The sequence below is a fragment of the Akebia trifoliata genome, chromosome 9 (assembly GCF_017979445.1).
Source record: "Akebia trifoliata isolate Shusen 1 chromosome 9, ASM1797944v1, whole genome shotgun sequence".
In the NCBI taxonomy this organism is placed as follows: Eukaryota; Viridiplantae; Streptophyta; class Magnoliopsida; order Ranunculales; family Lardizabalaceae; genus Akebia; species Akebia trifoliata.
This window is the reverse complement of record NC_141383.1, coordinates 21,172,517-21,187,246: the sequence shown is the minus strand read 5'-3', so window position 1 is coordinate 21,187,246 and position 14,730 is coordinate 21,172,517. Positions and strand designations below refer to the sequence as shown.

At 34.2% G+C, this 14,730-nt stretch overlaps 2 protein-coding genes across 3 annotated transcripts; both read left to right on the top strand.

Moving 5' to 3' along the window:
• The first annotated feature begins 1,971 nt into the window (after nucleotides 1-1,971).
• LOC147394607 (ruBisCO large subunit-binding protein subunit beta, chloroplastic-like) lies at nucleotides 1,972-10,729 on the top strand. Of its 2 annotated transcripts, XM_086453765.1 has the most exons (14): nucleotides 1,972-2,136; nucleotides 2,227-2,352; nucleotides 3,077-3,214; nucleotides 3,536-3,631; nucleotides 3,909-4,151; nucleotides 4,230-4,464; nucleotides 5,140-5,309; nucleotides 6,186-6,263; nucleotides 6,366-6,437; nucleotides 6,638-6,742; nucleotides 7,694-7,786; nucleotides 7,886-7,978; nucleotides 8,848-8,995; nucleotides 10,257-10,729. In XM_086453765.1, exons 1-14 carry the CDS (start codon nucleotides 1,993-1,995, stop codon nucleotides 10,277-10,279), a joined length of 1,764 nt encoding a protein of 587 aa, XP_086309891.1. In that variant the 5' UTR covers nucleotides 1,972-1,992; the 3' UTR covers nucleotides 10,280-10,729. The 2 variants fall into 2 exon arrangements, 1 of the variants encoding a protein (XP_086309891.1); XR_015181403.1 differs by lacking the exon at nucleotides 10,257-10,729 and having other exon boundaries at nucleotides 7,694-7,757; nucleotides 8,848-8,904.
• A 2,491-nt stretch (nucleotides 10,730-13,220) lies between these two features.
• Nucleotides 13,221-14,467, top strand: LOC147394606 (chaperonin 60 subunit beta). Its single transcript, XM_086453161.1, has 2 exons — nucleotides 13,221-13,456; nucleotides 14,235-14,467. Exon 1 carries the CDS (start codon nucleotides 13,277-13,279, stop codon nucleotides 13,418-13,420), a length of 144 nt encoding a protein of 47 aa, XP_086309287.1. The 5' UTR covers nucleotides 13,221-13,276; the 3' UTR covers nucleotides 13,421-13,456; nucleotides 14,235-14,467.
• Nucleotides 14,468-14,730: the final 263 nt, after the last annotated feature.

Genomic DNA, 14,730 nt, shown 5'->3' with positions numbered 1-14,730 from the left:
TTTTGTAAATCAATTTTGATGGGGTTAGAAGTTTTGGAATGGGATGATTTTTTGCAAGGATGATCCCTTCACCATAGAGATCATCCTCACAAAAAATCAGCCCATTTTGAACTTTTTTAACCATATAAGACAAAAACGTTGTAGCTTTATGTGTTTACGGAACCCCACCCATATATATAAAATATAATATAATATAATATAACGGTTAAACAACGATAAAAAAATGGCTAAAAAATGACTACGTAACGGTCGGATTGAAAAAAGAAAACGACTAGGTAACAGTCGGATTGTAAGAAGGAGAATTCAGCCCTTAAATGGTCGGTCAACGGATTTAAGGAGAACAGAGAGAAAAAAAAAACGATCATGAGAGAAAGGACCGGACATTGAATAGCGTTTCTTTTTAAAATAATTCGATTTTTTTATTTAAAAATCAAAAAGAGAGAGAAAAAAATCAGACATTGAATGATAGTTTCATTTTTTAAAAATTCAATTTTTTTATTATTTAAAAAATCAAAAAGAGATAAAGAAATAATCAGACATTGAATGGCCATTTCCTTTTTAAAAAATTCAATTTTTTTTATTTAAAAAATAAAAAAAAGAGAGATAAAGAGGAGAGAGAATCGAACATTGAATGGCTGTTTCTTTTTTAAAAAATTCGATTTTTTTATTTTAAAAATCAAAAAGAGAAAGAGAAAGAGGAGAGAGAAAGAATCAGACATTGAATGGTCGTTTCTTTTGTAAAAAATTTGATTTTTTTATTTAAAAAATAAAAAAGAGAGAGAAAAAAATCGGCCATTCAATGACCGGTTTATTATCCTTCTCGTAATTTTCAATAAATTTGATTTTTATTGTTAAATAATTATTGTATTAGATTTTTTCTGATAATTTTTCCTTTAATAAATTGATGTCTAATAAGTAAAAGTTGGAGTGTCAATATCAACTCTCTAATGTTAATAATCCAAAACACTAGGTTGTACTTGTAAAAGTAGACTAACCTGAAATCTTACCAAGCGTAATTGGGTGTCCACATTGATCACCACATTTGCAATCCAACATTTCACCCTTCTAGATTTCAAAGAAAATCTAAGATTTTAAAAAATAAAAATAAAAATTCCTTCAAATTTTGTGCAGTAAGAAAAATGTTTTTCAACTTGCAATCACCCAACACTATGTGGAAGCTGTAATTTTTTTTTTTTTTAGAATTCAACATATAATGGAAAATATGATAATCCACATGCATTGCAAAATTCGAGATCGAGATCTTGAAAGAGAGAACTCAATTAACTTAGTTTATAATTATTTATTAAAATATATTTACATATAAATAATTATAAATTTATGATCGAGATCTTGAAAGAGAGAAATCAATTAACTTAGTTTATAATTATTTATTAAAATACATTTACATATAAATAATTATAAATTTATTTTATAAAGTAAGGTAGATTATAAGATTATTACTCACATTACAAGACCATATTTTATTTACTAATAAATAGTTAAATTATGAAAATTGTTATTTTCATAAAAAATACAAAATCCCAAATGACTCGATCGAGTTTTATGAACTTTGCCAAAATTTTCAAAATTTCTTGAGAGTTATCTTGTTTATCTCGTGAGATGGTGTGAACTGAACTATACTGAGATGAGTTGGTCTCGAACAAGGTTTTGGAACCATATTACCAACAAATAGATTCAAATCATGCGGACCTGGCAAAGACCCGATCCGGCTTGGACTAATGCTAGTTATGAATTGACCCGTTCGGATTCAATAGACCGGACTTGGGTCGGGCCTTAAACAGATCACATTAATTGGGCTAAAAAACAAATTCAAACCCGGTCTGTTAATTAACTGGGACGGGTCGAATAACCCGGAATCGTCTCTGACTCGGACGAGTTTTAAAACCGTTTTGCTATCTATCTATATCTAATTATCTATAATAGATATAAGATATTTGGCACATTTCATCAGCAACTGAAACATAACCAACAATGGCATGTTTATGTCCACCAACACCTCTCTCTTTTTCCAATCCAACACTGCTAACTTCAACTAGAAGAAGACCTTTAAGTATCAGAGCCATGGCTAAAGAGCTACACTTTAACCATGATGGTTCAACCACAAAGAGACTTCAGGTCATAATTTGTGATGGGTCTTTAAAATTTCAGTCAATTTTTGTATTTAGTGAAGAAGATTTTCATGATTTGTTTGTTTGATTGATGTAGGCTGGAGTTGATATAGTAGCAGACTTAGTTGGGGTGACTTTGGGTCCAAAGGGAAGGAATGTTGTGTTGCAGAACAAATATGGTCCTCCAAAGATTGTCAATGATGGTGAGACTGTCCTTAAGGAGGTAACCTTGGGATTCCAGTCAACAATTTTCTTTCTTTATTTGGTACTAGTGGGTTTTCTTTCATTTTTTTTTTTTCTCAATTTCTAATAAATGTTTTTTTTTTTTTTCAGTTTAGATTAGGATTTATTTGGGTATATGATGTATCAGTTGGAGAAGAAACTGACTGTGTTGTAAAAAATGATAATTATGAGTTTATTCTTTTGATGGTATATATATATATATTTTTTGTTGATGGATTTATTTTCCTTCTAATAAAAATAGAAAAAAAAAATAAAATTGTGGATTATATTTGGCTTGGTAAAGTTCAATTAGAAGGTACTGATTTGGGTTTTTCATTTTTTCTTAGAAATGGGTGGTCTTGATTTTTTTTTTTTCCCTTTACTTTGTTAATGTGGTTATTGTAATAGTTAATTTGGAAAATCTTGAAGTAGATAATAGGTGTTCATCGACATCCATGATTTTTTGTTCATGTGGTTTTAGCTTGGTTGCAAAATTTGAACTTAAGAAACAATTGTTTAACAGCAAGGAACCGTTCTTTTTCTTGTATTGTGTTCTGTTTAAGAAATAAAATTTTTGGTGCCTTTGTTTGGACCTTAGAAGGTTGAATTTGGTGTTCTTCTTAACGTATTAAGATACATTTGTTTGTGTGGGTAGACAAAGCCAAAATCTGCAATTTTTTTAGATAAGTTCCCTATTAATTAGATTTTAATTTGGATATATCAAGATTGAATTGGAGGACCCCTTGGAGAATGTTGGAGCGAAATTAGTGAGGCTAGCTGGTGCTAAAACTAACGATCTTGCTGGTGATGGTTCCACCACTTCTGTTGTTCTTGCTCAAGGTCTAATTGCTGAGGGTATGAAGGTATGAATTGGAGCTGTACTTTAAGTGGCACATGTCTTACTACCTATCGATAAAAAAAATGTTTCTTATTGTCTTGTTTTTTGTTTTAATTGGGCTAAGAGCCAGACCCACTATGCATTGCACCATTTGTCAAGTACAGTGTTAGTGGGTTTTTTCGGGTTCAAGTCGTCCCCGGAACACATGATATATTTGTTCTAATTTCACATTGGTGTCAAAAAAGCTCAAAGAAACTTAAGTAGATTTACTTGCATTCGGACAGTTTATTTCTTGCTATGTGGTTCTGTTTGTTATTTTGCATTTAAGTTCATATTCATTTTATAGGTTATTCCAGCAGGATTGAATCCTATTCAGATATCACGCGGGATTGAGAAGACTGCAAAGGCCCTTGTTTCTGAACTCAAGTTGATGTCTAGAGCTGTATGTTTCAAACTGAACCATCTTTACTTCTGTGTTTTCTATTGGATCATAAAGCTAATATCATTTGTTAGAAGCCTATGTTGCAATAAGAGATTTTATGATTTAATTGATGCCAGCCAAGGATTCAAGTGCTAAAATTTGAGCATTTGTTCCCCATTCCAAGAATCAATAATAATATCCTTCCCAGTTCATGCAACTAAGAATTTTTTTTTTCTTCAATTTTCTGGGTCGATTTTGCCACTAAGAAATAATCTGCCCGAGATTTCACTTCTTGTAGGTTGAGGATCATGAACTTGCAGATGTTGCTGCAGTTAGTGCTGGGAACGATTATGTTGTAGGAAACATGATTGCGGATGCTCTACGACAAGTCGGTAGGATGGGTGTAGTTACGATTGAGAAAGGAAAATCTACAGAGAACACAATGCAGATTGTAGAAGGAATGCAGTTCGATCGTGGATACTTGTCTCCTTACTTTGTTACTGATCGAAAAAAGATGTTAGTGGAATACCACAACTGCAAAGTAAGTTTGCAAGTATTATAATAACATGGTATGTTGTATTATGGAGTAATTAGAGGGCTTGAAATTTTTTGGTTGCAGTTGCTTTTGGTTGACAAAAAAATAACGGACCCGAAGGAGATGTTCAAAATATTGGATGGTGCCGTCAAGGGAAAATACCCAATTGTGATAATTGCAGAGGGGATTGAACAAGAAGCCTTGGCTCCAGTGATTAGGAACAAACTCAGAGGTGTACTGAAGGCGGTTGCTATTAAAGCTCCTGCCTTTGGAGAGCGCAAGAGCCACTATTTAGATGACATTGCCATCTTGACTGGAGGTAAGGAATTGGTAAATAAATGATAGATCTTTAAATGTCTTCAGAGTTTCAATGAGAACTACAAATGTGAACTTTGCCTTAATAGTCATATTGGCAATAGGTCTGAAAAAGTATCTAATAGGGTGAAATTTAGATATTTGTACCTTGTCAAAGTAAGAAACCATGGCATATATGTTTGGAATCGATTCCATTTTGAGCGATTTGAGAAACACTATTTCAATGAAAGGTTCTATACATCTGCCGTTTCTCAACGCATTTCTTCGTATAAAGACTCCTTTTTTTCCTCTTTTCGGATGGTAAATATTTCTCAAAACATGGAGTGTGAATCAAACCCATGTTTGAATTGAAATTGAGATACTGAAAATCAAAATTATTCTTGTGCCCAACATATGGATTTTGGTTAGAATCATTAGCCGAAATAATCAAATGATTCTGTTGATACATTCGAGTAGTTCAACGTTTCACAATTAGTTACCCATATCTTTTGATTACGAAAAAGAATTAGACATTCTATATGTATAATTTATTATTAGTCATTAGTTCATGAATAATGATAAGCATTCTATCTGTATGACTATGGATAGAGAAAAAAAAAGATTTCTTGTTCTTTTTTGATATTCATGTTCATAGATGCACGGGCAAGTCTTATATGCTAAATTCTCCATTGTTTTGCAGCTACTGTAGTTAGAGATGAGATGGGTTTAACACTAGAAAAGGTTGGAAATGAGGTATTAGGCACCGCGACAAAGGTGGTGATAACTAAAGATTCTACGTTGATAGTTACAGATGGGAGTACCCAACCAGCTGTTAACAAAAGGGTTGCTCAGATCCGAAGTCTTGTTGAGGTGTGCAAACTGTTTCTTGTACTGGTTATGAAATGCATTTCCAGTGTTCTGTTATTCAATATTCATGTTTTTAGTTGCTAATACCGACTCTACTTGTCCGATTGGTACCTACTACCAAATCATTTATGAACATTTGGTAGTAATTTTCTTGCTCATGGATACTTAAATGTAGTCAACATCCCCATTTTTTTATTCTACATCCAATTTGTTTCCCTGAGAAATGTTAAGAAAACAGGAATGATGGAGAACGAAAAAAGAACAAAACAAGATGCAATCACACACGCAAACACAAAGATTTTATGTGGTTCCATCAAGATTGAGGTATGTCCACGGATCACACCAATTCCACTATGAAGAGAAAAATCGCAGTTACAAATTACACCCTTTCACCGAAAATATATATATATATATATACCCCCAAGAGAACCTAACTAGGGTTTTACATAATACCAGTGAAATTACGAAAATACCTTGGGAAATTTCTTTTGGGGGGATCTGCCCCCGAACCCCCTCAACACCGAGCTCGACTGGCGGGACGTGTGGTTTGATTAACAGTACTCCTTGCTGACCAGTACCATCAAGCTCCACAAACCATACGAGAAATTCTTTCTAAGAAATATTTTTTCGAGACGACGTTGATTGCAAAACTTGGTAATTATCCATATCTCAGACTATGTCCATGAGATTCATTAGCCAGAGTATCTTTCTTCAGCTTATTAGTCAAAGGCCTATTTCAAATTACATTTGTCAACCCTATATACAATGTGAAACCGGTGAGCATATTTATGAATTAAATTTCTGCTGAGTTGTTGAGAATTTCAAATATATGTTCAGCCTTCTTATCGCAACTAAAAGAGTTGATGGGTTGTTTTGCAGAACTTGGAAGAAAATTTTCAAAAGAAAATTCTGAACGAAAGAATAGCAAGGCTAAGCGGTGGAATCGCTATTCTTCAGGTGTTTTATGTGCTAAAAGGAAAAAAAAAAAAAATGGAATTTATGAAGTTTGGGATGTCCATGAGATCCTATATATATTTTATTTTTTCAATGGATTGGTAGGTAGGAGCCCAAACAGAAGTTGAATTGAAGGATAAACAGCTGAGGATTGAAGATGCTTTGAATGCGACTAAGGTGACTAATTGCTCATCTTGATGGTTTTCGTTGATAAGTTTGGGGTCCAACTCAAAACCAATTGGAAATGAGTGGAGAGGCCCAGGAGCTTACAAGGAAAGAGACAAGGCAATGAGTGGCCGATGTGGGATTAAACTCAACATTCGTTGCTTAAATTAGTAGTCCTTAATATTAAAATTTTCTAATTTTTTATGTTACAGGCAGCTATTGAGGAAGGTGTTGTTGTAGGTGGTGGTTGTAGCCTATTGAGACTATCTCTAAAGGTGGATGGCATCAAGGAATATTTGGACAATGAAGAACAAAAGGCATAACTCCATTTCCTCTTCAACTTTAAAATTTATGTAACTTCACTAGATCTCTACATGAAATAAATCCTCAAGAATTGAAGAATCGTTTTGTTACTATTGTTTAATTTGTCATGTAATTTGTTTGTTCTAGTACTACTTAATCATGATTTTGAATCTGAAACTAGTCACTTTCAACTTGTTAAAGTTTATGAGAATTTGAAATTTTCATTGGTTGAAAGTCTTACTTTGGACGCTCCCCCCCCCTTTCCCTGCATGAAAAATAAGAGAATCTCTTAACTGCAAGAATCCACTATTTTTTAATCATCTTTTTCTCCTACCATGGTTACACAAGACTGTATTTAATTCAATTAAATGCGCAATATTTATAGTTGCCTTCTTTGAATCTGAATGTTACATATTTTTATATAGATAACTACTAAACTAAACAATTTTACATTTTCATCTGTATAGAAAATGTTCCCTTGGACGTGTTGCCTTCGTATCTATTTATTTCTTAGTTATTTTTGTTTAAATATATCTTAATATAGTCAAACTAATTGTTGTGTAAATGTCTTGTATTCTGTTGTGCTACGCAGAGCTCCGGGGGGCAGAGCCCCCGTTCCGAATTTTTTATGGAGTATGAAAAGGCAATTGTGTAATATTTTCTTAAGGGGTTCTTTATTTTTGGGGGTTTCTGTTTTGGGGAGTTTTACTTGTTTTTGTAACTCGGTTATATAAATAGAGATCTCTAGGGCTATAAAACTAATGAGAGAAAATAGTGATTGTTCTTTTTCTGTTCATAGGCACACTGCCAAACCACATAAATCCTTGTTTGTTTGTGCGATTGTGTTATTGTGATTTTTTCTCACTAATTTGTATCTTTACTTATTCTTTTCTTTGTTATATATCAATGTTTTGCTCTTGGTATTTTTGAAGATCATGGCCTTATCTCTGAAAATACTTTTGCAGATTGGAGCCGATATTTTCAAGAGGGCTTTAACATATCCTTCAAGACTCATAGCCAAAAATGCAGGTGCAAATGGAAGTGTTGTAATAGAGAAGGTTTGCATATTAATGCAAAAATCCGAATTGAAAAAAATAGATAGACTTGTTTGTTACAGTGCAACTAAATAATGCAAAATGTTCTGTTTCATCCTTCAGGTTCTATCTAATGATGATGTAAGGTATGGATACAATGCAGCAAAAGACTGTTATGAGGACTTGATGTCTGCAGGAATCATGGATCCATCAAAGGTATCATCGAAGCATTGCATGGATACAAGTATGCATGTCAGAGTTCGACATCTTATACGGAGTGTCAAATTCTGCATGACCCAAAAAAAAAGAAGTCATAGAGTTGGCATAATATTTTAAATAAATTAAAGTATTTTTTATATGATAATAGGATTCCTAATGGATTATATGATGAGTATAAGAGCGTCACGGGGCTTACTGGAGTATGACACACCAAAAGTGGAGGAAAATATACACTCAACACTCCCCCTCACCCATAAGGGTGGAAAGATTCTAACGCGTGACCTATATGGACTTAGCGCTTTGATACCATGTTAACAACCAGCTACTCCAAAAGACCGATCTTTTGGAGAAGGGGAGAACTATGAATATAAGAGGGTCACGCGGCTTACTAGGGTATGACACACCTAAGAGTGGAGGTATGCGGACATTTAGGTATGCAAATATTTAGGTTTGGGACACAGAAACAAGGTATCGGATGTAAACCCAATATGCTGGCTCCTCCATGGAGCTATACGATAATGTTGAAAGATGTAGTACTACATGTATAACAATTCATAAAACCATATTATTCGAATAATATTCGGATAAATGGAGTTGTATTAAGATGACATAAATGGCACATAGAAAATAATTCTAAACAACGATTAAGGTAACCTATAACATGCTAACTATTGTCATTTGACATTACAATGTGTCATCAAAAATAATTTCTTGTTCCCTCCTAAGTATTAGAATTTACTGTCCATTATGTTAGGCTTAGTTTCAAATATTTGTTAACTGATGCTAGACATATAACTTGTTTAGGAACCAATGATTTTGGTTTTCGTTAAGTTGGGCTCAGGATTCTCCATCACACACTGGTGCAGGTGGTTAGATGTTGCTTGGAGAATGCTGCGTCGGTTGCTAAGACCTTTCTCACATCTGATTTGGTAGTTGTTGATATCAAGGAATTAGAGCCTATACCTATGCCTAGGAGAAGGCCGATGCCTATGAGAAAGCCGATGCCAAGCTCAGGTACTCCCTCTTTGTCACATTGATACATGTTTTTTCATAAATGCAAATGCACATAACTGCCCATCAACCATATCCATAGATAATTCAGAAAATTAATATGGTTCATGGCTTATATTTTGTAACCCAACTAGTAAATAACTAATAATACCTTTATTATTAGTTCAAGCATTGCTATGGATACTGAAATCAAAATGCGTGAGAAAATTTTAGAATTAACCCATTTAAGAAAGAAAAGAATTGGCAAACTATGCTATCAAATTAGGTGGTCAGCTTTCCCATACGAGCATCATCCATTCATCAAAACAGTAACAGAGCCCAGTCAAGTGAGCTTGCCCACTCCTCTTTGTTGATTGAATTACCACTCATTACAAAGCTGAGCTTGAGAATGACAAAAACCGTTCTCACAATTAAGAGCTTTGTTCATTTTCCATTTGAGGATCAATGGTTTGTGGCACAAGATGAGGTTTTATTCTCTTCTCTTCTCTTTACTAGTTGAAATTGAAAGTTTGAGGTGTATCACACATGAGAGCTGCTATTACCACACCAAATTTTAATAATGCCACACCACTTCCTATGTAAATTACCAAAGAATTGTACACAGTTGGTGTGGCATTAGTAAAAGTTGCTGTGGCAATAGTAACTCTCATCCCACATACTGTTCTTACTCATTTTTTTTGGGGTCAATTTTCACCAGTGCTGATTCCATTTATTCACATTTTTATTTAACTTGAAGCAGAATTTCTTTTACTTTATTGAAAAGAGAGAATTTATAAATTGGTGGTTCTTATCAAATAAAATATTTTACCATTACATATGTAAATAAAGAAGCATACATGATGTATATAGGGATGCAAATGCTACTTTCATTTTGTATGTATATGTATCTTTGGCTTTCTTTAACTAGCAACATCTACCACTGTGCACAACGTGAAAAAAAGCCTTTGACGGCCCAAGGCAGTCGAATCTTTCATTGTTAATTTTTCTTTTCTATGGACCGAAACCGTCAAATTAATGGAGGATGGGAGAAATTTGATGGCTCTAAGTCGTCGAATTAGGGAACGTAAAAATTTTCAACAGCCATGGGGTGTCGAAATTCAGTTTCTAAAAATTTGTGGGCTTTGGCCCGTCGAATTTTCTTGTCAAAATTTTCAGTTTTCACATAGTGGCAGGAAATAGTTTCATGTCCTTCAAATAACTAGAGTCAGCTATATTTTTGTGCAAACTACGTAATTGATTTTCCCATATGACTTGTACCATTTAGGTGTCGGGCCAATCGGTTTTTAGTGCAGTGAAGTAAGTCAGGTTGGGCAATTCAAACTCTATCCCTGACAGCATTTCCGAACTCGTAAAGGACATTGAGTTATCGAAGGCATCAAATTAGAGAGACGGCCAATCAGATATTCTTCTTCTTCTTCATCATCTATTAAAAAGGTACATTTCTGATGGACAATGAGAGTGGCTGTTTCGAGGTAAGCTTACTTCACACTAGAGAGATCACTCCCTATTATGTAGAATGAGCATTTCATCTCCTAAATCCAAAGTAAATATAAGGAAGATACTTGAAGAGGGTACGATGCAAAATGAAGTGTAGAGGGCAGTTCTTCAGTCTCAGTTTTGATAACAAAATGTTGATCGTCAGCTTACCCACCACGGGAAAATTAAAAAATGTTGTCCCCCTCCCCTGACATTGTTATGACTAAGCAAAATCAATGAAAGCTTACTACTTCATGATAATTTTAGTGAATTGTACTTATAGGGAGTGGAGTCTTTTTTGCTGATCTCAACTTCTTCTCCCCATCAGTACAAATCTAATGTGTCTACATTTTAATATTTTTATCTTCTTGAATTGTGGTTATTTTAAGTTTAGAGATAACAAAGTATGAAATACTAATGCTTAATGCTCATAATTTTTTTAAAAACTAGTTCTTTGTACTCTAACATTGCTATTTGGGGTCCAAAAGTTCCTTCTAAGATCTCATTGAGTTTGAAATACATCTCGCTACAAGAAAAGAATAATATGGACTGTAACCCCTTTTGTTGTATGTTGGGGTATCTGGTTGGAGCAGGATTTTCAAGGAGTTTCTTGAAATCTTTTTCGAGGATTTTTTTATTATTTATTTATTTATTTATTTATTTATTTATTTATTTATAGTTTAAATGAGTTTCTTTTGTTTAAAAGGTTAGTTTTGCCGTAAGATCAAGTTAGCAATATTAACATTAATTTACTAAAAAATATATTCTTAAATAATAAAGTTGTGAAATATAAATATTTTTGGGAAAATATCAGAAGGGTCGAGTATGAGATCAAAATTACTTGCTCAACCAATGTGCAATCACATTTTCTATTTTACTTTCTAGTATTTTGTGAACCTCAAATAAAAGATCGTAATCTTTTCAAAATTATGAGAAAGAAAAAATGTCATTGAAATTTAAACGATTAGATTTTCCTGTTTTGTAGATGTTGCACTATCTCAACCGTTCAAAAATGTACTGCATGTTACTATAGGAAATAAATACTTTGAAGGATCCACTTTCAATTTTCGGTACTAGTGGCTGTTCATATGGTCATCTTGAAGGTATGTGTAGATAAAATGGTTTACTTCATCCCCATATTCGTATCTCAAGAATGATCTCCCTGCTGTTTCATGCAAAAAAATCTCAAATTTGGGAGGGATTCCAAGATCAAGATCCTCTGGTGATCAAGTTAGCAAGAAATCAAGAAGGGTTGAGTTAGAGAACGAGTTCAAAGTCCTTTACTGGAATCTGTTCCATGATTTCCCCTTAACGAACTAATCACTCGGCCGTGCTTAGCCGAGTGCTTTAGCTTCTACTACATGTCAACTCAGACTGGGTCCTTTCGAGGACTCAATTGAGTTGGCATGTGGGTGTGTGGAAGTTTCATAGAAAATAAGACCTATAGAGATAAAAATATGTAATCAACCTATTTGTTAGAAGAAAAAAATTACTCACAAAAAAGTCAATCTAGGATTTCACAGAATCCTAATCAACCAATCACATGAATCCACATGTACTCTGGCCATCCCCAAATAACAAAACTACCCTTGTTAGGTTTTGTGCGATTGGTCATTTGGGATTCAATGAAATCCCGCATTGATTTTTTCTGCGAGCAAAAAGTCTGTCCGATTTGTACTATGTTCATTCCTATCTCTTGATTATATTTTACGATTGAGAGGATTTGGCTGAAACCTGCAAATATTTTCATAGGAGTCCATTTATATATTCTTTTTCACAAAAATAAATGTGACTTTCTTTGTTGGATGACACACCATAGATAAGGTATAAGACATGTCCATGGCCCAATGAGATAAGATAACTGTTACCACCTCAACTGCTCAACATGAGAGAGAGTGAGAGAGTGAGAGAGAGGGCACTATAAACGAGAAGATGGGAAGTTGGCTTTGAGACAAGCAAGTTGCACTCCAAGCCTTTGTTGTTTATAAGAGATTTTTCATACCATGTTGGTCTGGCCTGGTGGTGTGACAACAAATTTATTAATTTCTTTATTTTTGTGTGTGTGGTGTGGGATAATAAAATATTATTGTAGATGGGCTGGGCTTGGGTTGGGCTAGTATGTTAACCCGTCACTACTTTGCCCAACACTGGGCCCAAGATAACCGTATTCGAATATGAGATTCCTAGCAGTTCCGAATGTCAATGGATCAGGTATCATCGATCAGCCCCAAAATTGATCCAATGAGCATCAGATTGAATCCTTGTTGAATCGGTTTTTTTTTCTTATCGAACATTATCCTATTGGATCTGATCTGGATTGGATCAGTCAAGTCATGTTTGATATACAAAATCTAAGTAAACTTCATATAGTGTAATTTACATTGTTTCTCACATGTATGACTGTCAATGGATGGTTCCGAACCGGATAAGATCCAGAAGATTCGATAAAAGCTGGATCAGTATTGGATCTTTATATTAGGATCCAAACCATATCCATTAGCAATCAGATCACACCAAACCCTATTTGCTATACAAAATCTATATATTTAAACAAAAAATGTAAGGCCCAATATCTTTGGTGGCATAGTTTTGGGCCCATATATTATAATGGGTCAATAAAGAGAAGCCCGGGCCCATAAATACACTCTTGCTGTAACTCTGCTAGATGGACAGGTGGGGGGAGGACACTGTGTCAAGAACCTCAAGACATTTCTTCTCTCTTTTGAAGGAAACCACAACAGATTCTCAATCTTTATATATAGAGGAAGAGATAGAGAGAGAGAGAGTTCAAAGTGAAGGAAGAAAGAGATGTTGGGTCTTCTCTCTTTACAGGGCTTTGTTGACATAATTGTTGCTGGAATTTCTTTGATGATTGGTTTGGGAATTTTTGCATTTATTGCTTCTATTCTCTGTTCTGTTGCTTTCTTGCTCAACGCCAAGGACGTCTCTTAAGAACGGAGAGAAAAGAGGGAGAGAGAGAGAGAGGAGGTAATCTCTTTTGAAATTCTTGTGTGGGTAGTCACCCAATTGTGATCATATAATATAAAAACACCTTTTTTGGCAGACCAGGATGTAATTTAAGGATGGATTTGTTGTTTTCTTGTCTATTAGTTTCTGGGTTTTTATTGATTTCAAATGGTTTTCAGGTTTCTTTTGGTTTATGGGGGCATTTTTCTTCCCTTTCTTTAAAAAAAAAATTGTGGGCAAAATATTTTTTTGGGGGGGTGGGGGGTGTCAAGCAGTGGAGATGGATTTTGTTTGAAAAATTGCCAAATCCACTATGGCCAGATCAGAACAAAGTTGCTGGAGAGGTGGTTTGTTCTTGTTTTATGGGTTGGTCTTTTTCTTTTTTAATTTTTAATGTTGTTTGAATGGAGTTCAAAGAGTTTTACCAGCAATTTTCAACTCACCTTTCAATCTTATCTAAAGCTGATATCTTGAAACAATCCATGAAATATTGATTCTGAAACATTTAAGTTTGAAGGATATATGAACTCCAAAATGTAATGAACAGTCTTTTAATAAAGTTTGGGTTAAGGCTGTGTTATTTGTTGTTGTTGATACATGCAATCTTGATTTTGTACCAATCGAGAAATTTCAAACTTGGTTCCAATGACATTTACTATATTTTCTATTTTGTATGATGTTTTTTTTTTTTGTTCTTGGGATTGATCATATTGTCAAAGCTCTTTATGCCACTTATGTTCTTACTTGAGCTGCAAAATAAGAGAAATTATTGATACCTTTGCTTACTCGTCTTTGACAGTTAAAAAAAACCCAGCAGTATCAGCTTCTTCACACACAATGCTGTTTTTCAGACCCACACTTAAAGAAATGGAGGTCTGGGTTTGCTGATGAACATGGAAGGTTCAAAGGGATTAGGTTAGGTGTAGGACTCAAACACCCGTCTATGACTTCCTATTTAGTTAGTATGGCAAAAAGTATGTAAGCCCTTCCGTGACATGTTTGAATAAGAACAAACCTCTTTTGGAAATATAAGAGCTCTTTTAGTTTCAAATACATGCTTTAGGGGAAACTTCTACAAGCATTCAACTTTGAAGCATGGTTTTTAAACTCGTCCGAGACATATTGCCCGAGTTAACTCGGTATTAGAGTTGAACGAGACCAACTCACAAAGTCATTTTTTGACCGAGTTTTGTCTCACGTTCAATTTTTTGAGTTATCTCATGAGACATCTCAAACGTATTGGAAAACTCGTCCGAGATGACTCGATATCGGAGCTTAACGAGACGAGACATGAT